General features: G+C 38.3%; 2 protein-coding genes across 2 annotated transcripts; one reads left to right on the forward strand and one right to left on the reverse strand.

Moving 5' to 3' along the window:
- Nucleotides 1-134: 134 nt before the first annotated feature.
- Noc1 (Nucleolar complex protein 1) lies at nt 135-23,751 on the forward strand. The gene is made up of 20 exons (XM_028316191.1): nt 135-366; nt 557-668; nt 1,598-1,698; nt 1,980-2,067; nt 2,511-2,684; nt 3,355-3,464; nt 4,234-4,379; nt 4,993-5,128; nt 6,122-6,327; nt 8,354-8,627; nt 9,534-9,699; nt 11,282-11,472; nt 17,175-17,310; nt 17,979-18,152; nt 18,622-18,706; nt 19,170-19,288; nt 20,954-21,115; nt 22,382-22,447; nt 23,098-23,187; nt 23,389-23,751. The coding sequence occupies exons 1-20, from the start codon at nt 208-210 to the stop codon at nt 23,721-23,723; spliced, it is 3,030 nt and encodes a 1,009-aa protein (XP_028171992.1). The 5' UTR covers nt 135-207; the 3' UTR covers nt 23,724-23,751.
- On the reverse strand, nt 13,508-14,650 carry LOC114361212 (CCAAT/enhancer-binding protein zeta-like). The gene is made up of 3 exons (XM_028316192.1): nt 14,563-14,650; nt 14,086-14,175; nt 13,508-13,888 (listed from the first exon to the last, which is right to left on the reverse strand). The coding sequence occupies exons 1-3, from the start codon at nt 14,606-14,608 to the stop codon at nt 13,554-13,556; spliced, it is 471 nt and encodes a 156-aa protein (XP_028171993.1). The 5' UTR covers nt 14,609-14,650; the 3' UTR covers nt 13,508-13,553.
- Nucleotides 23,752-24,822: the final 1,071 nt, after the last annotated feature.

A 24,822-nucleotide genomic window follows, 5' to 3' on the forward strand; every position in this document is an offset into this window, starting at 1 on the left:
CAAAACCAAAACTCTCAATGGTTGATTAGGTAATTTTGGGTCTTTAATCATACTCTGGCATTTAAGCATGCTCTCAATTCCGTAAACAATGGTAGTTTTTATAAAAAAAAGTACTGTCAAGCTGACATTTTCAAATGTCAAATTTTGACAGCATGGTGCGCATTTCACGTGTTGTAAATTTTAAAATTTTCACATAAATTTATCAAAATGAAGCACAAAAGGTTTGAGGAAAATATTTTAGTCGATGAAGCTTACACAAATTATGGTAAAGTTGACAAAAATGCTGACGGAAAGAAAAGTCAGGGTATTGCAAAACATTTTGCGGAGACACTCGAATATGAGGAGAAAAAGAAATGGTTTCATCAGGTAAATACTGGATATTCTTAATAAAAAACTAAGATTCTTAATAATACTTAAGTTCTCATAATTAAAGACTGAATATTCGTGTTGAAAAATGGCAGAACATAACAATTTTAAACACATATTCATCTTACATTATTAGGAGAGATTGGTCGTCTAAATTGCGGTTAAAATCTATTTTACTCTATTCTCATAGCTCCCTGATGAACCCAGTACAGTAACAAAGGTGCTGACACCAGAACAGATTGAAGAAGTGCGGAAGGAAGCAAGTAGTGCACTGCACGGTGACACAGCAGCATACGAAACCAGTAAGTCTTGTTTCTAATAATGTGAGGACCAGATATACAGGGTGTCCCAAAATTAGCACGTCACACTGACACTGGAGCTAAGTCTAAGACCCAGAACACATGGTGAAACGCAACTGCAACGAAACTGCAGCTTCTAGCTACTTTTTGAAACTGGTCGCGTCATGTGTGGTCTCTCAACCGACGCTATGGCAGAAACTTAGATGCAACTCAAAAGTAACTTGAAGTTGCGGTTGCTTTTCACCGTGTGTTCTGGGCCTAAGACGCATCAAACAAGCTTAATATGTCCATAGAAAAGTTTCAAAGTTTAATATATGACCAATTTTATTTATTCATGTCCATAGAAAAGTTTGATGAGTTTTAAAATATGACTCATATTAGTTATTTTTAAAAATGGACTTGTGCATCAAAAACACACATATCCTTACTTTCGTTCGATGTAACACATTAAATAAAAAATCATTCATGTTTGGTGATGGCCTCAATAACTTTATGTTTATTGTAATAAGTAAATTATTAATACACTTGTTAGATGCGTCTTAAGCTCATTTACCTCTGGTGTCAATGTGACGTGCAAATTTTGGGACAACCTGTATGTAGATAATGTCAACAAATGTGGCTAAAAAGGTCTGTTCCCTGCTCAGTAAAAGAAAAGCACTTTTAACAATTATAATACAAATCATGACCTTATGTAGTTCAGGTAAATAATAAGCCTTTATTATAAAAAAAGACTCAATTATAACTCTGTGCTCAAGATCCAATCTGATTATTATAAAAATTAATCTCAAGCTTGATTAAGTGTCTGAGTTTGTATCAAATTTTTAGTCTTATTCTACAATAAAATATCAACAAATCCCATTATAGTGACAATTTTTAGTTAAAAATGCAACATGAAAGTTTAAAATAATTATAAAAGTATCTTATGTTTTCAGAATCAAACAGAAGTGGTTCATCAGACCAGCAGTGGGCAAGAACTCTGTTGAACAAAGGAGCTATAGGAGACAGGGTAGCAGCAGCCACAATATTGATTCAGGTAAATAAATTTCCAAATTACTATGTAAATCCTATGTAATGTCCATTACAGAAATGCCTGTAATTTTATTTATTCACAACTTCCTGTTTAACATTATAACTGTACATGCTAGGACAGAGACCAATTCATTTATTTAAATAATATTGATTCTCTTGTAAATAATTGAAATACAGCAGGGCATAATCAGATAGTTGTAAGAGTTTTCAATGCTTGTATCATCTTTAACAGTTAAAACATATCTTTTTTGTGACATGCAAGTAATTTTTGTTATACTTTTTCAGGATAACCCTCTCTACAATTTGACAGCACTCAGAAATCTGGTCAACAGTGTCAAACCAGCCAAGAAAAAGGATGGAATCATTGTTATAGGTAATTACCTAAAAAACAATAAATATTCCTTCCAATTAAATATTCCAGTAATCACTTAGTCCTAAATTATTTATTTCCAAGCTTAAGTCTATTTTTACAGAAATCCAATACAATAATTTTATTATTCACATGACTTGGCTTCAACATCATTTGAGAAGTTTTTAGAATGTCTTATTATGTTCTTACTAAAGTCTGGTCGCCGAACACGTAGAATTTTGTCCAATGACCCCAAGCTATTTTTAATGCTCGCGCGTAATTATATTTTTGTCGCGACTGTGCGACGGGCGCCCGCAGTGAGTGTGCGAGCGCGACAGCAACATAATTACGCGCGAGCGATAAGGATGGGTAGCTTGGGGTCATTGGACAAAATTGTACGTGCTCGGCGACCAGACTATAGTAAAATGACACGAATTTACTATATTAATAATAATTCCTTCCACCAGATGCACTGTCAGAGCTCCTAATATCCGAGCTGCTAATCCCGGATGCGAAGCTGCGAACACTCGAGCAGCATCCACTGGGCCACCTGGACGAGATGACTTCAGGCAATAAACAGGCGCGCAGGAATATACTCAAGCTGTGGCACTATGAGGACCAGCTCAAGGAGTTGTATGGAAGTAAGCTTTAAAATTATGTCACTGTATTTTCTAAGGCTTTATGTTAAAACAATATTCGGAAGATCTGTTTACATGCAGTTTATAAGTGAGTTGTTTTTAAAGTCTAGTGAGGTCCTAAACATAACCTGTATTATAAAATGGAATGTAAAATTAAATTGCATAGGATTGTTGAGAGTTAATTTTTACAAAGAGGAAATTTAATCAACAATAAAAGAGTCATTCCATAAACGGTAAATATTAATAGTCAAATATGTATTATGTTTTTCCCACATTTTTTGGTGAAATTCGTATTTGGATTCATTCATCTATAGCGTAATTATGTTGCTGTCGCGCTCGCACACTCACTGCGGGCGCCCGTCGCACAGTCGCGACAGCAATATAATTACGCGCGAGCGATAAGGATGGGTAGCTTGGGGTCATTGGACGAAATTGCACGTGCTCACGGACCAGACTATATTTAATTATTGAAAACTTTTTGCACACAATATAGGAGTACAATAGATCATAATCATAATATCTTTATTAGATGAACTGAATTTCCCCGTCATTTTCATCCATGTGCTGTAATTACTCATATTTTAAAAATGCCTGTTACATATAGAAACTATTTACTTGTTTACTATAATCCAACCAAATTGAGCGTTCCAAAATGTTCTATTTCCCTCCCCAGCTTACGTAGAAGCGTTAAACAAGTTCGCGCACGACTCGGTGGAAGCGAACAAGGAGAAAGCCGTCAGCGCCATGTCTTACCTGCTAATGCATCACCCGGAGAGAGAAAAGGTAAATACAATATTATTAGCATACAAACTCCTATGTTCGTTTTTTTATGCATAACAGGTATTTGACCACAATCGCACCTGGTGTTAAGTGGGATGCAGTCTAGGATGGTACATACTGCCCTGTAAGTGCCTATTCACTCTTGCGAAAAGGCCCGGAAGGTTCGAGTACGGGTCCAATAACAGTTTAGCTTCACCCGGGACAAACTTGACCTTCACTGGTTGGGTTTTATTGGCGGTCAAGCTGTAGATCCTGGCTACACAGGAGTTACAGCGGTGGGAATAGTCCGGTAGCATACGATCTTTTTTCGCAAACCTAGACACTTTTTTTACCGACACGGTACACCGTCAAAAGAAATCGAGTTCTTTTATGGTGTCAAGTGGACACAAAAAGTGTCTTGTTTTTGCTTAGTTGTCTAGTTTTTGCTTAGTTGGGTTTAGGACTACATGGTGCAGTGTAAAAATGACAAGGATATTAAATGTAAAGGGAGATGTGAAAAGGGGGCGGGGCCAGTGTGCAGGAATATGCCCAAAAACAGAACACATTGCTCGCGACACCAATGATGACAGCATTGCTTGCATAGTACTCTATGGCTGCTTCACTTAATTATTTATTATTTTATTTTATTTTATTCGGAAAACCAACAGCAATACAATACAAATAATGGGACCTTAAATTATGTATCTGCTTAGCCATTTATAGGTAATCGCAAATGGAAAAGCACGTATTATTTGAGAATACGTGCGTTATTGCATTTGGACCTATATTTCAGATGCTCCTAACAAACATAATCAACAAACTGGGAGACCCGTCTCAGTCAGTAGCATCTAAGGTGATATACCACCTGTGCCAACTGCTGTACAACCATCCCAATATGAAGTCTGTGGTCTTGGCTGAGATTGAGAAAATGCTGTTCAGGTATGTTGGTATTTTGCAGGTATAGACCTTGGTATTAGAAGCTAAACGGTTTTGAATTTTATGTGGTTGTGGTTGGAGTAATTTTGGAACAAGAATGTATGATGTTCTAATATGGCTAGTACTGCTGTGTATATTAACTTTTGATTGTTTTCTAGTTGATTTGATATGAAAATAAGAAACAAGTTAAACATGCCTTCCAAAGCACGTCATTGTGTTTCTATTCAGTCAGTTGTCTTATTATGTAAAACACTAGGGACAAAAACTTAGCGACTTTAAATTATGTGCCGTGTGAGAAATCGAACCCAGAATTATTATTGATGTTCTGGGACTTCAACTCTCTACCTAACCCACTGGGCGTTTGATGAAGTTTGTTTTTGAAACTCTATCTGACAATAATGCTTCTGAAAATGGCACCAGAAATAAGCCATCAAAAAGTACATTTAGTAACACCATTTTTAAAAGCTAATATTACCCTGTGTGTGTATATTTCTGACGTATTTTGTTTCGTTCTCAAACCAACATATCGCCAAAGCTAATATCACCCAATGTATATTTCTGACTTTTTTTAAATTTTTTTTATGTGACAATACTCAAATATTTTGTCTCGTTCTAGGACCAACATATCGCCGCGAGCCCAATACTACGGCGTATGTTTCTTGAATCAGTTCTTCTTGGGCAAGGACGACTCCAAAATAGCGGAAAACCTTATTAGAATCTATTTCTCATTCTTCAAGGCTTCGATTAAAAAGGTAAACTAATAAACCTTATTGTAGAAAATATTATAACTATGTAATTCCAGAAAAATAGCTATTCTCAGGATCAACCCCCACTCCACAGCTCGCACTAAGCGATTCGATAATCTATACTTCTATACTAATATTATAAAGCTGAAGAGTTTGTTTGTTTACTTGAACGCGCTAATCTCAGGAACTACTGGTCCGATTTGAAAAATTCTTTCAGTGTTAGAAAGATCATTTATCGAGGAAGGCTATAGGCTATATACCATCACGATACGAGTAATAGGAGCAGAGGAAAAATTAAAAATTATGCAAAAACAGGTTTTCACGCGTACGAAGTCGCGGGCGCAGCTAGTTCTTTTATAATTCGAACAGCTTGGGACTTTAATTCGCAGCCTGCTGTCTTTCCCGAATAATATAATCCGGGCCTTTTCAAGGCGAGAGTGAATAAGCACTTACAGGGCAGATATGTACCATCCTAGACTACATCTCACTTAACATCAGGTGCGATTGTGGTCAAATACCTGCCTTGTTATGCATAAAAAAAAAGGAAATAGTTGTGTATGCCTTCCACTTGGTGGATCAACGACAACCTAACACAACCTTTAGGTTGTAATATGCGGGCGTGGCAGAACCGGTCGTCGTGAAAAACCTTTGCCCAGCCGAACCTTTAATTCTACCAAGACGTAGAATTAATGTACAACTTAGTTTTATTCACAGTAATGTCAGAAAACTGAGTGTAAACGTATGTACAACAAAGTTCACGTAAGTACAGGTTTGTTAGGACGATTCCCGCAGAAGTACATCAGCTGCTTGTTCTGGCTATTGGACAACTTGTAAATTATCTACCTACATAAAATTTGTTAATTTCTCATGTAAGTGACTGTAATGTTTTTAATGAGAAATAAATGTTCTTTAAACCTAAACCAATGCTGCTGATCGCGTGTGATCGCGTTGATTTGGCCGAACCTTATATGAATGAAAATTAAAATTTTATGATTACAGGGAGACATCGACTCTCGTCTAATGTCCGCCATACTAACAGGCGTCAAACGCGCGTACCCATTTGCCAACAAAGACCGTCTTTCCGACACTCCTGCGCACATCGACGCTATACATAAGCTAGTACATCTAGCTAGTGCGGGCGTCGCTATACACGCATTAGCGTTGTTGCATCATACTTGCATGGCGTCTCAGACCGCTGCCGACCGGTGAGTAAAACCTAAAACTCAGCAATGAGGGCTATCGTTTTTATACTTAACAGTTGGCACCCCTGGCCAGGGTTGCATGATTTAAATCAAGTTGATTTAAATCACGATTTTTATTGCATGATTTTTTAAATAAAAACCACTGATTTAAATCAATGACCGAAAATGGAATTAATGAAAAGCTTAGAGTTTATATTAATTTACTGTAATGTTCGAAGACAATGTTAATATTAGGTGTTATTAAAATTTATGAAATTGTCGTTTTGTATGGAAAAACTGAAAAAAGAAATATTTTTCCATACAAACATTTGCGATTTTTTCAGATAACCACATAATTTTTTTCTGCCAGTGTTGCCAGCACTATACATCAATTCTACGTAAATAAAAATGTATTCCATAAGAAAAACTAAAGAAATGATCGCAGAACCTAATAAAAATCAAAAAAATCAAATTAATCAAAAAAATCGTGTTTTTTTTTTAAATCAGATTTTTTTGATTAAAATAAAAAAATCGTGATTTTAATCCACCCTGCCCCTGGCGATTGACAGGACCTTACTCTACAGTGGCGCCATCTTGATGAGTGCAAATGCGATAGTCCTCCTACCACTTTAGCGCTAACAAGTTGGCTCCACTGTCTTCGCTACTAGCAAGTGACAGGACCTTACTCTACAGTGGCGCCATCTTGATTAGTGCAAATGCGATAGTCCTCCTACCACTTTAGCGCTAACAAGTTGGCTCCACTGTCTTCGCTACTAGCAAGTGACAGGACCTTACTCTACAGTGGCGCCAACTGGTGAGCGCTAAAACGATAGCCCACGTTGGCTTTCAAAAAGCACTTATACACGTCCCAGTATTAACCTACCACTGCTTCGGGACAATAAATGGGCCAGTGCTGAGAAGCAGCGCGAGTGTACCTTCGGTCCATATAAGGTACACAGTCGCGTGTAGCTGGCATAGTACAAATAGAAAATTTCAACCTACTCTTTGTTTAATTAATTTCAATTTGGTCAGGTCAAGTCTAATAACTATTATCAGGCCTGTTCATCTCTGCGAGTTTACATCGAAAACAAAACACGCACGATGGGCCACCTACAGGATACTATTCGACAAGGCCTCACATACGAGCGAACATTGACTGACGCACGCGTATTCTTGTGTATGATGGAAGAAAATAAAGAAAATGGTGTCTTAAATGCAGTATTTAACTGCCTAAATAATAATAAAAACACAGGCCTGCCTATAGCTTCGGCCCAGTGCCGATCACTGACGTTTGTCAACAAAATAATGGTGCTTGACTCTTGAGACAGGCTAAATTACACCTTAATGTTAATGACATTGAGCATACATTTTTTTAAATACATTCGCGAAGTAAAACTTCTGTACGAAGTACTTATTATTATTCTGTGCTATTATGTACCATTTAACTATTAATCAGATGGTACAGTCAGCATCAAATAGTTAGTGACACCCAAAGTATCTTTGTTACTATTCTAATAAGGTTGTTGTCAATTTTCTGGTCACTTTAGATGTCACGAACTATACGACGCTTCGAAAAACCGATCTAGTTCGTAAACTACTATAGAAATAGTTCTACAACTAACCCAGACCATATTTCACGGATTCTCATTCAACGTAGTTCGAAACCTATCTCATTCTCACTGTTAGGTAATGCCCGTTTTCACCATCAATCCCTAATTTTTAAGTGACCCCTATGGTAACACAACATCCATTTTGTTTTCAAAGGGGTCACTTAAAAATTAGGAATTAATAGTGAAAACGGGCATATCAATCTTGTAATTTAATCAGAATTTTTTTTTTAAAACTAAGGCAAACTTAACTCTAAACAAAATAAAAATATAAACTTATATTACTCAAAAATAAAAGTGTGTCCGTGAGGCAAAGAGGCGAGAATGCTGGCTGCATTTCCTCGCTGAATGGCAATACTAATTCTGTTTATTGTAAATAAAGTTAAATGTCAATATTGGTATAAAAAAAAAAAAAAAAAAATTTAATCTAATTTTCATTCCAGCTACTACACAGCACTCTACCGCAAACTAGCAAACGTCGACATATTCAACACGACGCATTCCGCTCTTCTCTTCTCGCTCATTTACAAGTCGTTGAAGCAGGACAAGAACACTTCTCGAGTCGCGGCGTTTATAAAACGTTTGCTTCAACTGTGTTGCTACGCGACGCCTGCGCAAGCGTGTGGAATGCTGTTTCTGGTGTCGCAAGTGTTGAAAGATGGGGATATGAAGGATGCGGTCAAACTCGTGTGGACTAAGAGAGAAATTAAGGATGAGGTTAGTCTTTATTAATATTATTTTTCATGATTAAAATCTATGAACGCGGTTCGCGTGGCGACATATAACGAATCCCGCGCGCAAACGCGTTGTCAGTGTGTTGTGCCGCGCGTGTTTTCTATACAAATTGAGGTACTTGCATATAATGATTAAATCTGTCGTCCCGCGTACCGCGGCGGAGCGCGGTGCAGTGTGTTAATCGCCTTAGTCATTTGAAATACTTTTTTGAGCTGTCAAACTAGGCTCTCCCATACATTTTGCATCGAAACATGAACCATGACTTCTCCAAGTCACAAGAACTAAAAAAAATATGTTTTTACAGTCAATTAAAAAAGCTAACCAAGTTTAGTTTTTTCATTTAAATAAGCCTGCTGTAAAGAGTGAATAAAAACGTACTTTACTAAACCGATACATATTACGTATGTACTATCGGCAACAGTGTTAACTGCTCTTTGCCGGTCATGTCATCTCGTTCTATCGCAAAGAATCACCATTTGATGAGAGCGAGAGCAAAAACGGAAATGGATAGTTAACAGTTTGGCCGATAGTATGTCGAACCATTGACTGCATCAACACAGTACCTCTAGCATGAACAACTTTCGTCTTCGAATAGTTGCGTATTAGATAAAATTCGATATTCAGCCTTCGAATTCAACTATAACGTGACAATTTTTACTGTCAAAATTAGTTTCATTCTACCATTTCTCATACTGAGTTCACTTTACATCACTTTCAGAGGGTCTCTGTTTAAGTTTTCATACTAAATCTTTTGATGCCGATTCGAATACGCAAACGATTTGGAGTCGAAAGTTTTTCGTGCTAGAGGCACTGGTGTCTTTGCCAAATACCTGCCTTTTCCAATTTAAAAAAAGTTGTACCTACACAATATTCACCTTATTTTTGTAGGAGGTAAAAGAAGAACATTCAGATACAGAACAGAACGATCCAGAAAAGGAAGGTAAAGAAGTTAGTGATTCAGATAATGAGACAGAAGAACTGAAAACAGAAGAAGAAAAAGAGGAACAGAAGAAAATTGATCTTTTGAGAGGAGACAAGAAAGATCTGCTGATGGGTAAATATGAAAAATAACGCATTTCTAAAAAATTTCACATATTTTTTTTTAAATAGAAAGAAAGAAGAAAGAAAGAAAATAACTTTATTTTGGCAACAACAAATTCAGGCAACATAGATATACACAAAAAATAATAACTAAGTTGCCAAAAAAGGTCACCCACTCAGTAATATCTTGACAGTGTGACTGTCAAGACACTGATTTTCAGTGGGTACCTTTTGCAGCGCTATACAAAAAAAAAAGAAATAAGAAGAGAAAAAAAAACATAAATTAATCATTCAATAAATTAAAAAAAAGGGAAGTCAATTCAACAAGAACCTTATAAAAGAAAATTATAAGAATGTTGTCTTTTTGCCTACTACAAGTGACGTAGATATGCCAGTATGGCATAAAATATTGGTTTGATGCTTACTGCCAAATAACGTCATCATGTATTTCTACATTCTATTTTGCCAATATCTTAAAAGTATGTTTGTGCTTCTTTGAGAACATATTTTGCTGTTCACATCAACGCAAATAGCTCTAAAGCCCATTTCCTGAACAGTATTTCTTACATTCATATAGAGAATTTTTCCTCTTATACAAAACTTTGTATTGAATAGGCTCGGAAACTCGTGGACCGATTTTAAAAAAATCTTTCACAATTCTGCCGTGCTAGCGATATCAGCAGTAACTCTAATATTTTGCTGTTAAAAAAATCTGAAAAAGAGCTCAGGGGCCGTTCAAGTATTACGTAAGCAGATTTCTCACCATTTTTTACCCCCCCGCCCCCGTTGTCATCAAAAGTAAGCAAAGCACTTACCCCCTCCCCTATGATTACGTAAACATTTTTAGTTATAAATGTTTTTATACAGTGTGAGTCACGTTAAAGTGTACATATAAAAATAGATGAAACTAGACCTATTTTTATCGACAAAAAAAAGGTAAAAAAAATTGAGATATTTTCTTAATTTTTTAAAGAATTTTTTTCTTCCAATTACTTATTATAAAGAAAACGTAATTACTTTTAAACTAAGCGGTATATCCTGATAAAATAAAAACAGTAATAAATGCTAAATAACAGGCGATACTAAAAAAATATACAAAATACACAAAAAAGGCCAACAAATAATAAAAAAATTTAGGTACTTTTTGAAAAAAAAAAACTGCTTTTAAATTCGTGTTTTTTTGGTTATTTGATAAATTTCTCCAAAAAATGCCCCTATAACCGGTGGTTTTTATTACTTTGTATTATTCTCTATCGTATTACCTTCGTAAAACCAAAAATCGCATGTCTCTATCCCTATCACAACGTTTGCAATGATGAAATAACTAACGATGACGTAATCATCATCTAGACCCCCTACCCCCCATGTCATCCAAAATAAGCAAAACAGAGACCCCCCCACCCCTGGTGCTTACGTAATACTTGAATGGCCCCTCATTATAGTTTTGCAAAAAATTTAGTTACTGCTGATTATCGCTAGCACGGCAGAATTGGAATCCTACATTATTTCAATGAACATAGGCAATACAAAGTAGGTCGGGTCAACTAGTTTTTAATCGTTAAAAATCTACCAACTAAAACAAACATTTACCCCAGATGACGACGAAGAAGAAACATACGTGGACCTAAAGATAGACGACGAAGGCAACGTCAAGCCCGCGAGACGCCGGCCAGCCGCCGCCGTCGGCTGGTTCCACGCCAAGGTTAAAACTGAAGAAGCTGTGGAGAAGCCGGACAAGCAGTTGGAGACCAAGATACAGCTGAAGCGGACCGTTAATATGGATAAAGTGAGTATTTTGCAAATCGTTAGTTTGTTTCAGCCAAAGGACAGTCACTGCTGGATAAAGGATTTCCACTCGACCGGTCCTGCATGCAACCAGGTACTTCTCGCGACTTTCAGATCATCCTATAATCTGACTGACTCACTCACTCGAAATCTCAGAAACTACAAGTGCTAGGAGTCTCAAGTTTTGCAAGGGGGTTCCTTTTAGAACGTAGGTACTCACTAGGACGGGATTTTGCAAAATTCAACCCCTAAGGGGGTGAAACGGGGTCTACACGTACGAAGTCGCGGGCGGTTGCTAGTAACATAATAATAATAGAATAGAGAGCCGGCTGGTTCCACGCCAAGGTCAAGACGGAAGAGGCTTTGGAGAAGCCGGACAAGAAGTTGGAAACCAAGATACAGCTGAAGTGGACTGTTAATATGGATAAAGTGAGTAGTTTGCAAATGTTCGTGCATTTCAGCCAAATGACGTTTATTGCTGGACAAAGACCTTTCCCGAGGATTTCCACTGACCGGTCCTGCGCATCCAGATACTTACCGCAACCTTCACAGATCGTCGGTCCACCTAATAATGGGGGGTCTACCTNGCAAATGTTCGTTCGTTTCAGCCAAATGACGTTTATTGCTGGACAAAGACCTTTCCCGAGGATTTCCACTGACCGGTCCTGCGCATCCAGATACTTACCGCAACCTTCACAGATCGTCGGTCCACCTAATAATGGGGGGTCTACCTCAATAGTTTTTTTGCAAACATTTACTGGTATTATTTTGTCGTGTGGTTATGGTAGAACTCTTCCCGTAAGAGGCGACTTAGGGAGAAATTCGCGATCAGAGGTTCCCGATTCCTCTGGCCGTCGTGGTGACTGCAGTCCAAATATTTCATTTGCCTCTGGTAAATCTGAGGTCTGTTTCTGCAGTGATGCTAAATGATTTGATGATGATTATCTGAACTGACAAAATATGCCATGAACATGTTCTCGAATGAAAGAAATTGAAGTATTTATGAAAAACCTCCCACTTTTTCGTGCTTTTTTATTGTCTCAATCATGTTGTCTCAAAATATGCAACGCGTTTGGCAATCAAGATTCACTAACAGACAGAAAAAAACGATTGACAGAATTTAACTGATGGCGTTAACTGATGCATATAGCCTTCATTATTCTCCTCAGTAAAAAACTCTCTCTCAGTAAAACTCATTTATTTCTGTAAATAGGCTTAAAAAAGTACTTTTACACGTCCCAGTATTAACCCTACCACTGCTTCAGGACAATAAATGGGCCAGTGCTGAGAAGAAGCAGCGCAAGAAACTCAGTCACTATTGTNTTTTTTTTTTTTTTTTTTTTTTTTTTTTTTAAATTTTCACTGATATTATTTTGTCGTGTAGTTCTGGCAGAATAGGAGCGAACTCTTCCCGCAAGAGGCGACTTAGGGAGAAATTCACAATCAGAGGTTCCCGATTCCTCTGGGCATCGTAGTGACTGCAGTCCAAATATTTCATTTGCCGCTGGTAAATCTGAGGTCTGTTTCTGCAGTGGTGCTAAATGACTTGATGATGATTATCTGAACTGACAAAATATGCCATGAACATGTTCTCGAATGAAGGAAATTGAAGCATTTATGAAAAACCTCCCACTTTTTCGTGCATTTTTATTCTCCCAATAATGTTGTCTCAAAATATGCAACGCGTTTGGCAATCAAGATTTACTAACAGACAGAAAAAACGGTTGACAGAATTTTACAGTGGCGTTAACTGATGCATATAGCCATCATTATTNCCCATTTACCACTAAGTTTGTCATAAATCCTGTGAGTTTATTAATTTAGGTATTTTCACAGAGATTAAACACACTGGGCTATTAACTTGTTAATTTGACTTTTCGATATTGGCATGGCACCAACAAGAACTCAACATTTAAAACATTTTAGAGCAATAATTACGATGTGTGATTGATCGATTAAATCTATTACGAATTGTATTTCAAGAAATAATTTCTTAGTAGTCTTAGGTTGGTTATGCTACAATGAAACAACATGAAAATGGATAACACAATAATTTTATTTACGCATTAAAAATAAAATTCATTATTTGAACTTTTTCTTTTTCCCACCCCCACCGTCTGCGTTTCCGCCTTTCCGTTTCCCGCCTTTTTTGCTGTCAGTCATTTTGTTGAAGCCGCCATTTTGTTTGTTTTTATTGAATTTCCTGCCTTTTCCGGCTTTTTTGTTGCCCAATATCTTTCTGTTGTATCCTTTTATCCACGTGTCTCGCTTCTCTTCCCATGCCAGTTGCTTGTGGCTGGAATTGTCAGTATTGGAGACGGCTTGACTGGACCCCTGCTTTTTGTTGGACGCGGTTTCTTCTAGAAGCGTTGAGAATTCTTCAGCCGATGCGAATAGGGATCCGAGATCATCTTTTCCTGAGGGCAGAATAAATAAATGTTAGTTTTATTTGCTTTCAAAAGTTAAGTCAATTGAGAAGAATAATGACGTCATTTTACATTTTAATTCAATAACTAAATAATGACGTCATTGGTGTGTATTGCGAAAGTAATTTAATGGGAGAATTGAGTTTCGAAAATCATAATGATCAAACGCATAATGATTGTTTAATTACCTTTAAGTTTAAGCTTGGGTTTTCCTTTCTGCTTCTTCCCTGGGATTTCTATTTCGTCTGCATCGTCGTCGCTGTCTTGTAATAGCAGTTCTGTTGAGAGAAAGGGTGCAATTAGAACTAACTAAACTCTGGGACATTTTATGAAGTTGTAATAAAGAATTATCTGTTGTGATGCGATTCTCCTTTTTAAATCTATTTTAACTAGTTATGAAAATCGCTATAAAAATAAATTATATGCATATTAATATTAATTTGTTTGTTATCGCACTGCACTCGTAAGTGTATAGCGCCTTTAACAATTATTATTAAATTTAAGAATTAAGAGGTCGGGAGGCCCAGGAGCAATGAAGGAGCCTCCCCTAATTATTTTCCCAATAAAAATCAAAGTGTAATATCGTGTGTTAATATCGGTCGTCCATCTACAATTTGAAGACTCACAATCAGTAATAGCTGCGTACAAAATGTCATATAACTTACCTTCTTCGTCTCCCGATAGATCTGGCTCGTCTTCATCGCCAGACATGTTCAGTTCGCCGTCACTATCTGTTAGGAATACATAAAAACATATTTATTTGTGCAATTTGAAAGAAAGGATTGTCATACTCTTAGGGCTATATTTCACCGGGACACCGTGGCGGCGCAACCAGTCGCCGGCTACCAACAAAATGTATGCAGCATTGCGCAACCAAACGGACACCAGGTGAGTAACTCTCTATAGAGCTGTATACATTTTGTTGGTAGCGGCGACTGGTTGCGCCGCCATGGTGTCCCGGTGAAATATAGCCCTTATTGTTTATTATGAGAAACTTATGTAGACATAGAACAGTTATGATAGAAGACTGTTTTGCTGTCTGACAACTTGAGGCCCGGTTTCCACCAAAACGGAGCGGAGCAGAGAGATGTGGAAATAATGAAATCTGATTGGTTATTCAAAGCATTTTTCAGTTCCGCTCCCGTCTTGGTGGAAACAAGCAGCCTTATTCACGTAACAAAACTTCAACGACAACAAATCGTTGAATGCGATCCTATCGAGTAATCGTTCTATCAAAATGACCCTTGTGAATCCGGTACGGCTAGCACGAAAAACTTTCGAGTTCAAATCGTTTGCGTACTCGAATCGCCATCAAAAGATTTAGTAAGAAAACTACAACAGCGCCCTTGTGAACGTGTCGTAAAGTGAACTTAGTATGAGATGTGGTTGCACGAAACATATTTTGAAAATCAAAATTGTCACGTTATCGTTTAATTAATTCGAAGATTGAATATCGAATTTTATCGAATATGCAAACGATTCGAAGACGAAAGTTGTTCATGCTAGAGGTACGGATTTAGAACTGTTTTTCAATGGGAAGACTTGTGAACGTCAGCGAGATCTTGACTGTCAAAATACGTGAATTAGGCCACAGGCTACGCACAGACTGCAAACTTTTTGTCGGCCGATAGTTTAGTCGGGCAGTTAATCAGTATGGGCATGTATGGAAGTGCGCACATTACACCGATTGATTCTTCATACAAATTAGAATCGGGCCCAACTATCGGCCGACTAAAAATCGGTGGTCTGCGCTTAGGCTAAAATGAATACACGGCTAAAGTCACAACCTTAACGTACGTCTATGAGCCGCACCAAAGACCTCAAAAATACGGTGTACAAAATTTCATTGGTTCGTTTCAGCCGAAAGACGTCCACTGCTGGACAAAGGCCTCCCCCAAGGATTTCCACAAAGACCGGTCCTGCGCCGCTCGCATCCAGGCACCTCCCGCGACCTTCATCAGATCGTCGGTCCACCTAGTGGGAGGCCTGCCCACGCTACGNAGGAGCTGCTTAACTATTTGAGAAGCCGTCAAATATTTAAATGGCGTTTCAGTATTCGGCCGATAGTGGGGAAACTTTCAGCATGCATCTAACGGCAAATAAAGATCGGGATCTAAATGATTTCATTATAATATGACATAGGCCGAAGACATAATGATTCTGCATAATATTTCGTAGTAAGAAGAGAGCAAATGAAACCATATTTTTCTTCGGTTGACGGAAAAGTGACGTTTTATTCTTTTCTTTTAAATTACTTTTTTCTGTCCTTGACACATAAAAAAGAGACGAGTTATTTATTAATTTAACAATGTTACAACTTACAACATCATTGAGTTTATTGTATCTGCGCAGAAAAATGCTACATAAACATAAGTGATTGATTCGACTTCAATTTACTTGAACAATCAAAAAAGCTTTTTGCAGATTTTAGTTACTGCTACCGTACACTGGTAACCATAATCACATTTCCCAAATTATTTTCAAGGCGTAAATCACACTTTTTAGTGCAATAAACTACCAGGCAATTTTAAAAACTCACTTCTCACTCCATTTCCAGAGCAAATAGTCCAATACAGCGGCGACCCGCTCAAAGACTTCGCCGGGATCCGATTCCTGGACCGCTTCGTGTTCAAGAACCCCAAGAAACGCGCCGACACGCAAGATGGCGACGTCAAGAAGGTCAAAGGATCGCACCCCAAGTTTGCTATCAGAAAGAACTATACTGCTAAAGGTCAGTTGGATACAAGAAGTTTTATGATACTAGAGAAACTGTTCATGTATTAATTTTCTTAAAGTTTAATTAAATTTCAGATAATTCTATGTATATTAGACTAGAAAAACTTTTCAGAATTGAATTTGCCTCACTGCGCATGCGGTGGTTACCTAAATAACTTATTATAACTAACCTACTATCTAACCTTGGCCAGCGTTTAAGCCTAGCGATCCAACGCGGAAACGCTGCCAGCCTTTTGGGCACGGCTAACCTCACCGACAGATCTGGGGATAGGGATACTTTTTAAATTTAATTTTTATTTTCCTTTTTTGTAAATATTGTATTTCTTTTTCGTATATAGTTTAGTTTTTAAGTTTGTAAATTACCTGTACAAATTTAATTCATAATTAGTTGTTGAAATAAAAAAGTTACCTACTATCTTACTTTTACCAGGCCTGTTCATCTCCGCGAGTTTACATCGAAAACAAAACACGCACGATTGCCCCCTACAAGAGTACTATTCGACAAGGCCTCACATACGAGCGAACATTGACTNCTCCCCAGGTGATATCCGAGTACAACCCATTTGCACGCAACCCTACCTTTGCGGGGGCAGAACACAGCGCGTACGTCGAGCTGTTACCGCTGGCCAGACACTTCCATCCCACCGTCAGGCTGTTCGCTGAGAAGCTGCTGGCTGGTAAGAATAGAAAATAAAGAAAGAGCGGAAGAATGAAACTATTCCCACCTCTCGTTCCCACCGCTGCAACTCCTGTGTAGCCAGGATCTACAGCTTGACCGCCACAACAACCCAACCAATTAAGGTCAAGTTTGTCCCGGCGGAAAGTTAAACTGACATTTAATTCCACTGACTGTAATTTTCCCACTATTAAAGGTCTACGCTTGTTTGGGTGAATCGGTAGGTCCTGGCTACACAGGAGTTGCAGCAATGGGAATGAACCCGTTAAATCTTTTTTTTTAACAAATAACCTTAGCAAACAAAATTTTCTATTAAAAAGCTCTGGTAAGCACTGCACAATACTGAAGAAAAACAAGTGATACGAGTTCGTTTTACTTGAAATATCAAAGCTGCTTTTCGTGAATTTTAGTTACTGGTAGTTACTACTACAAGTACCTTAATGCTGAACACCATTAACCTACCATGATTTTGCAATAAAAATTTGACACATTTATATGACACTTATGATAGTATATAAACCATACAAAACTGTGTTTTTGATTGAGGACCTAGACTAGAAAGATGAACCCCGATCATACTTTTAACACAAAATCGAATGCACAACTTATATTTTTTAAAACAGTAAACTCCCAGGCAATTTTAAAAACTCACTTCTCACTCCATTCCAGAGCAAATAGTCCAATACAGCGGCGACCCGCTCAAAGACTTCGCCGGGATCCGATTCCTGGACCGCTTCGTGTTCAAGAACCCCAAGAAACGCGCCGACACGCAAGATGGCGACGTCAAGAAGGTCAAAGGATCGCACCCCAAGTTTGCGATCAGAAAGAACTATACTGCTAAAGGTCAGTTGGATACAGAAATGTTTATAATTATTATGCTAAAATAGTAAGACATGGGTCTTAACGCGACGTTTATTAATGAGTTACATTATGTACTCACGGCTTGACGTTTCGGCTGCGATGCTGCAGCCGTGGTCACAAGCAGACTGGCGGTTCGCGGCGTCATCCGTTCGGGCGGGCTTGCAAATTTTCAACTACCCTCATATTGTCATTTGTTACACTACCACTAGTGATGTTACCACGACACACAACACTCACAGTATCCGTATTCTTATGCTGTTGAAATACGTATAATTATTCTGTTGAAAATGTAACACCCGCATTCACAAACATTACTATGAGGTCTCACAGTGCGCGTGGACGCACAGGGTGACACACGAACCAATCACAGAGCTCTTTCGATTTAATAGCAGCATAAGGCTTGTCACTTACTATTTAGTAATTAATTCTACTAATTATTTTTTATTCATAGGTCTAAAGAGCTTGCCAGTGAACTCATCGGTATACCTAAATGAAGACGCCAAAAAGATACCAGTTGATGAGCGGTTCCTTTACGAGTGAGTATTGCCAGAACAAAAAACAACTGCCTAACCTTCTTTCACTTTCCTCATAACGTCGCTTGCCTCTCTAACTGACGTATCTGAATTTTTTTTTTCGAAACTGAGTTATCTACACCATCTTAATCAATTTCGCAAGACGAATCGATCTGTCTAATCGCCTGAAAATTTTGCAAAATGTCAGTTACGTCAGTTAGAGAGGCAAGCGACGATAATATGTACGAGTATTTTATTTTATTAGTATTGGTAATATTTGGGAATGTCTTTTTTTAATATGATTTACCATTTTACCAAGAAATGACAGGGTTTTATTTTATTTTAAGTCATACAAGTGAAGCAATACAAAAAGCCTTTTTTCTTATCCCTATCCTTTAGATTTCAAAGTAGTTTTCTCGACCAATATACCATTTATATTTGTCCTATAAACCTTTACCAAAGTTTTAACCTTTACATCTCTGTCCAGTTTCCTACAAAAACGGCGCGAAGTAAAGGATTCAGATGACGATGACAGCGACGACGATTCCGTGACAAGCGAGGACTTCGAGAAGTACCTCGACAGCGTCACCGGCTCCCGAGCCCAAGGTTTGTTTACGAAATATAATAATTTTGTGAAACAAAAGATNATTATTCTGTGCTTTTACTATATCAAACGTCAAGTCTGTCGAACTCCATACAAAAATACCGGTTAAAGTTATAGTTACAGTTAAAGCTAAGGTGATGCAACTCAGGCTTAATGTGTGAGCATTTCATATCGGTCGTATTAAATGTTTCAGTTTTTTGTCACCATTTTACGAACGATACGAAGCTAAACTCAGTGACGTTTTATTACGTTGTAATACAGGTTATTTTGCAACAAAAGAAGAGGAAATTGCATGTTTTTTTTTCTATCTGTAATTCTTGGAATTGTTCAGTATTTAATTAATTAAGTTCATTATTGTTCATTCACAGGCCTGAAGAGTTTGCCAGTGAACTCATCGGTATACCTGAACGAAGACGCCAAAAAGATACCAGTTGATGAGAGGTTCCTTTACGAGTGAGTATTGAAAAACTTAACCAAGAATTTTCAGAGGTTTCATTTTAAAAATGATCAATACCAGTAAGTTTTTATGTATTCGAAATCCAATTTACGCGCTAAATAGTACTATGTTTATAATGTGGGTTTATACGAAAGCACTCCCAAAAATCCTATAACTAAAGTAAATCCCGACATCAATTGCCACCGAATTTAATATTTGTCGCATATCTTTACCAAAGTTTTAACCTTTATATCTTTGTCCAGTTTCCTACAAAAGCGGCGCGAAGTGAAGGATTCAGATGACGATGACAGCGACGACGATTCCGTGACTAGCGAGGACTTCGAGAAGTATCTTGACAGTGTCACTGGCTCTCGAGCCCAAGGTTTGTTTACCAAATATAATAATTTTGTGACACAAAAGATGTCTCACTAATCTTAATACAGGGCAGGACGCTCGATGGACTGAAAATCGGAGGAAAATAGCTGGTTAAAAAAATCTGTTGACCAGTTCATCTTCTAATTACTTACTTCTTACTAATATTATAAATGCGAAAGTTTGGATGTCTGGATGTTTGTTGCTCTTTCACGCAAAAACTACTGAACGGATTTTGATGTAACTTTACAGTATTATTGTTTGTAACCCTGAATAACATATAGGCTATAATTTATGACGATCTGTGACAAACTAAATTTCACGCGGGTGAAGCCGCGGGCAAAAGCTAGTTCATAATAAAAAAGCAGTGAAGAATTTGTGTTGAGTAGGATATTATAATGTTTATGAAAGCAATGAAGATATGGAGTTGGGCGGGATATGTTTGTGGTCTCTTACATTAATTCAAGTCAGACGCTTATGGCTGTATTAAATAGTCTGACTGATTAAATCAGTATTTTTCAATAAAATTACATTTATTAGACTGATATCTGCAATATTTTATGTTCAGGTCCACTTCCTATGATTATAATTAATTATGATTCCTTCTACGCATGCTGTTACCAATCGATCAACATGGAAAACATTGGGGGAGGCCTATGTTCTGCAGTGGACGTCCTATGGCTGAAATGATGATGATTCCTTCTTAATATAACCATTTCTGTTTTTGACCGTGTCTAGTCTACATCTCATCCAAATATCTTCTTTGTTTTGATTAAGTAGGACATCCAAGTTGTACCCAGTTCTTACAACCACTAAGAAACAAATGACTAAAATAATAATAATGATATTTTTCTCACAGCCGATTCAGACGAAGAATTAGACTACCTAGCGGATATGGAGGCGAACAAACAGAAGAAACAGAGCAAGAAGAAGGCTGGTGATGACCAGCTGGATGAGCTGGGGACTGACGATGATGATGATGCGGATGACGAAGATATAGGCGGCGGCAGTGATGATGGAGGTATGTGTTTCTGTTTTATGTTCATTTAAATTTTGTACACGGGAACGGCGGGGCACATAGCTCGAAGGGCTGATGGCCGCTGGGGCAGGAAAGTTCTTGAGTGGCGACCACGAGCCGGAAGACGTAGCGTGAGCAGGCCTCCCACTAGGTGGACCGACGATCTGGTGAAGGTCGCGGGAGGTGCCTGGATGCGAGCGGCGCAGGACCGGTCTTTGTGGAAATCCTTGGGGGAGCCTTTGTCCAGCAGTGGCGTCTTTCGGCTGAAACGAACGAACGAAATTTTGTACACCGTATTTTTGAGGTCTTTGGTGCGGCTCATAGACGTACGTTAAGGTTGTGACTTTAGCCGTGTATTCATTTTAGCCTAGGCGCAGACCACCGATTTTTAGTCGGCCGATAGTTAGCCCGATTCTAATTTGTATGAAGAATCAATGCCCATACTGATTAACTGCCCGACTAAACTATCGGCCGACAAAAAGTTTGCAGTCTGCGCGTAGCCTGTGGCCTAATTCACGTATATTGACAGTCAAGATCTCGCTGACGTTCAGAAGTCGTCCCATTGAAAAACAGTTCTAAATCCGTACCTCTAGCATGAACAACTTTCAATCTTCGAATTAAACGATAACGTGACAATTTTGATTTTCAAAATAAGTTTCGTGCAACCACATCTCATACTAAGTTCACTTTACGACACGTTCACAAGGGCGCTGTTGTAGTTTTCTTACTAAATCTTTTGATGGCGATTCGAGTACGCAAACGATTTGAACTCGCAAGTTTTTCGTGCTAGCCGTACTGGATTCACAAGGGTCATTTTGATAGAACGATTACTCGATAGGATCGCATTCAGCGATTTGTTGTCGTGGAAGTTTTGTTACGTGAATAAGGCTGCTTGTTTCCACCAAGGCGGGAGCGGAACGGGGAAATGCTTTGAATAACCAATCAGATTTCATTATCCACATCTCTCCGCTCCGCTCCGCTTTGGTGGAACCGCGCCTCAAGTTGACAGACAGCAGAACAGTCTTCTATCATGACTGTTCTGTGTCTACATAAGATTCTCAAAATTAAGAATAATGCCCGTTTTCACCATCAATCTCTAATTTTTAAGTGACCCCTATGAAAACAACATTCATATTATTTGTTAACATAGGGGTCACTTAAAAATTAAGGATTGATGGTGAAAACGGACATAAGAGCATGACAACCTTTGTCATTGACAAGCCTTTCATATTGTACAAATATAAATATGTTTTTATGTATTCCCAACAGATAGTGACGGCGAACTGAACATGTCTGGCGATGAAGACGAGCCAGATCTGTCGGGAGACGAAGAAGGTAAGTTAAATGACATTTTGTAACCATTCATAAGTTATTGTAGGGGGCTCTAACACGAGATCCGAATATAACCGGTAAAGCTGTCCGGTAACGTAGAAGTATGTTCGGGTTATAGCCAGAGATCACCGAATTGACACACTGAATATGCACACCTGTGTATATTTATAGCGCTCTTAATAACAGTTAGAATAGTTTTGTAGCCGCCAGCGACCACAATAAAAAACGTCTTCGAATAGAAACAATGAATGTTTGCAGCCGAAGCCACATGCAACTTTCGCACAGAAACACCACATTCGTCATCATCATAGAAACAGGAATGTAGCCCTGACAAGGGCCGTTGCATAGCTCTGAGAAGAGCTTCTATTAATGAGGGTTTTCGCGAATGAAAAATCCGCCAGATGGCAATACGTAGACGCGAGGTCCAAATGCTGCATGATTGGTTATTTTTGACATGACATTGACAGATATGTCAAAATCCACCAATCACGCAGCAGTCAGACCCCACATCCACGTCCCGCCATCTAGCGGATCTTTCATTCGCGAAAACCCTCAATGTACTTTCGCATCATTTTTTTGTTGCAATATCGCATTTATTACAACAGAGAAAGAGAGAATTTAGTTAGTTCTAATTGCACCCTTTCTCTCAACAGAACTGCTGTTACAAGACAGCGACGACGATGCAGACGAAATAGAAATCCCAGGGAAGAAGCAGAGAGGAAAACCCAAGCTTAAACTTAAAGGTAATTAATTAAACAATCATTATGAGTTTGATCATTATGATTTTCGAAACTCAATTCTCCCATTAAATTACTTTCGCAATACACACCAATGACGTCATTATTTAGTTATTGAATTAAAATGTAAAATGAAGTCATTATTCTTCTCAATTGACTTAACTTTTGAAAGCAAATAAAACCTACATTTATTTATTCTGCCCACAGGAAAAGATGATCTCGGATCCCTATTCGCATCAGCTGAAGAATTCTCAACGCTTCTAGAAGAAACCGCGTCCAACAAAAAGCAAGGATCCAGCCAAGCCGTCTCCAATACTGACAATTCCAGCCACAAGCAACTGGCTTGGGAAGAGAAGCGAGACACGTGGATAAAAGGATACAACAGAAAGATATTGGGCAACAAAAAAGCCGGAAAAGGCAGGAAATTCAATAAAAACAAACAAAATGGTGGCTTCAACAAAATGACTGACAGCAAAAAAGGCGGGAAACGGAAAGGCGGAAACGCAGACGGTGGGGGTGGGAAAAAGAAAAAGTTCAAATAATGAATTTTATTTTTTAATGCGTAATAGTATAAGATCCCGCTATACAACGACCTTCACCGAGATGCTTATTTGATGAAACATATTTTATATTCAATTTAACATGTCAATAATTATATTGCTTAAGGGTTGCCTAATAAATTTCAGTCCAGGATATGATTAATTAATCATTAAAAAAAGTTTTATTTTTAAATATTTCATCGGTTTGATTATTAAACAAACTCCATACCAATCGAAAGTATGAAGCCCATAGAATATGCAAACGTTAGGTTGCCTATTCTTTTCCAGTCATAACTCTCGGGTTGCCAGGTATAAACAGGTAAATTGATAGAGCATTTTGCATCGGTCTGATAATTTAATCAAATATAAATGAAAATAAAGATTATTTCATTATGAACACGGTGGTATAGGGTTGCCTGCGAAAAATCAGTCCTGAATGACGGTTGTCGAATTTTGTAAAGTGAAATTAAAACTGAAAGGTGACATTTTTCGAGTAGTTGGCAACATTTGGGAAAGACGAGTTGTATGAGGCGTTTGTGTGTCTTGTCAAGAGGTGTCGCTTGGGTGAAGAAATTTCTCCAGTGTTGCCATGCTTTCGGAGATTTGGTCCAAAAATGTCGAAAGTGGAAATAACGACTTCCGGTCAAAAATTTGGATGACGCCTCCTGCAAAAGGGTCGTACAAATGACATTTCGTGCTCTGCTCCTGTACTCGGACCGACATGGTGGCGTTTTTGTACAAGCACTTCAGCACCTCGATATACCGATAGTCAATACGGCACCGCTGGAGAGATTGTAACACTGCCCAAGTCTCAATCGAATCGAAGGCCTTCTCATAGTCCACGAACGCCAAGCATAGTGGCAAGTTATACTCCTCAGTCTTCTGTATAACCTGCCGCAGCGTATGGATGTGGTCTATGGTACTATAACCTTTTCGGAATCCGGCTTGTTCGGGAGGCTGGAAGTCATCGAACCTACGCGCGAGACGGTTCGTGATGACTCTCGAAAACAGTTTGTAGACATGACTCAGAAGCGAGATGGGTCTGTAATTCTTCAGCAAGGTCTTATCACCTTTCTTGAAGAAGAGCACCACCACGCTTCTG

The sequence above is a fragment of the Ostrinia furnacalis genome, unplaced genomic scaffold (assembly GCF_004193835.3).
Source record: "Ostrinia furnacalis isolate ACB-3 unplaced genomic scaffold, ASM419383v2 OfSCF5446, whole genome shotgun sequence".
NCBI classification, from domain to species: Eukaryota; Metazoa; Arthropoda; class Insecta; order Lepidoptera; family Crambidae; genus Ostrinia; species Ostrinia furnacalis.

Coding starts and splice junctions, on each gene's coding strand:
- Noc1 (XM_028316191.1), top strand. CDS start 208: ATGAAGCACAAAAGGTTTGAGGAAAATATTTTAGTCGATGAAGCTTAC. Junction 18,153..18,621: donor AAAGAACTATACTGCTAAAG/GTCAGTTGGATA, acceptor TTTTATTCATAG/GTCTAAAGAGCTTGCCAGTG. Junction 22,448..23,097: donor TCTGTCGGGAGACGAAGAAG/GTAAGTTAAATG, acceptor TTCTCTCAACAG/AACTGCTGTTACAAGACAGC.
- LOC114361212 (XM_028316192.1), bottom strand. CDS start 14,608: ATGTCTGGCGATGAAGACGAGCCAGATCTATCGGGAGACGAAGAAG. Junction 14,176..14,562: donor TCTATCGGGAGACGAAGAAG/GTAAGTTATATG, acceptor TTCTCTCAACAG/AACTGCTATTACAAGACAGC. Junction 13,889..14,085: donor ACCCAAGCTTAAACTTAAAG/GTAATTAAACAA, acceptor TTCTGCCCTCAG/GAAAAGATGATCTCGGATCC.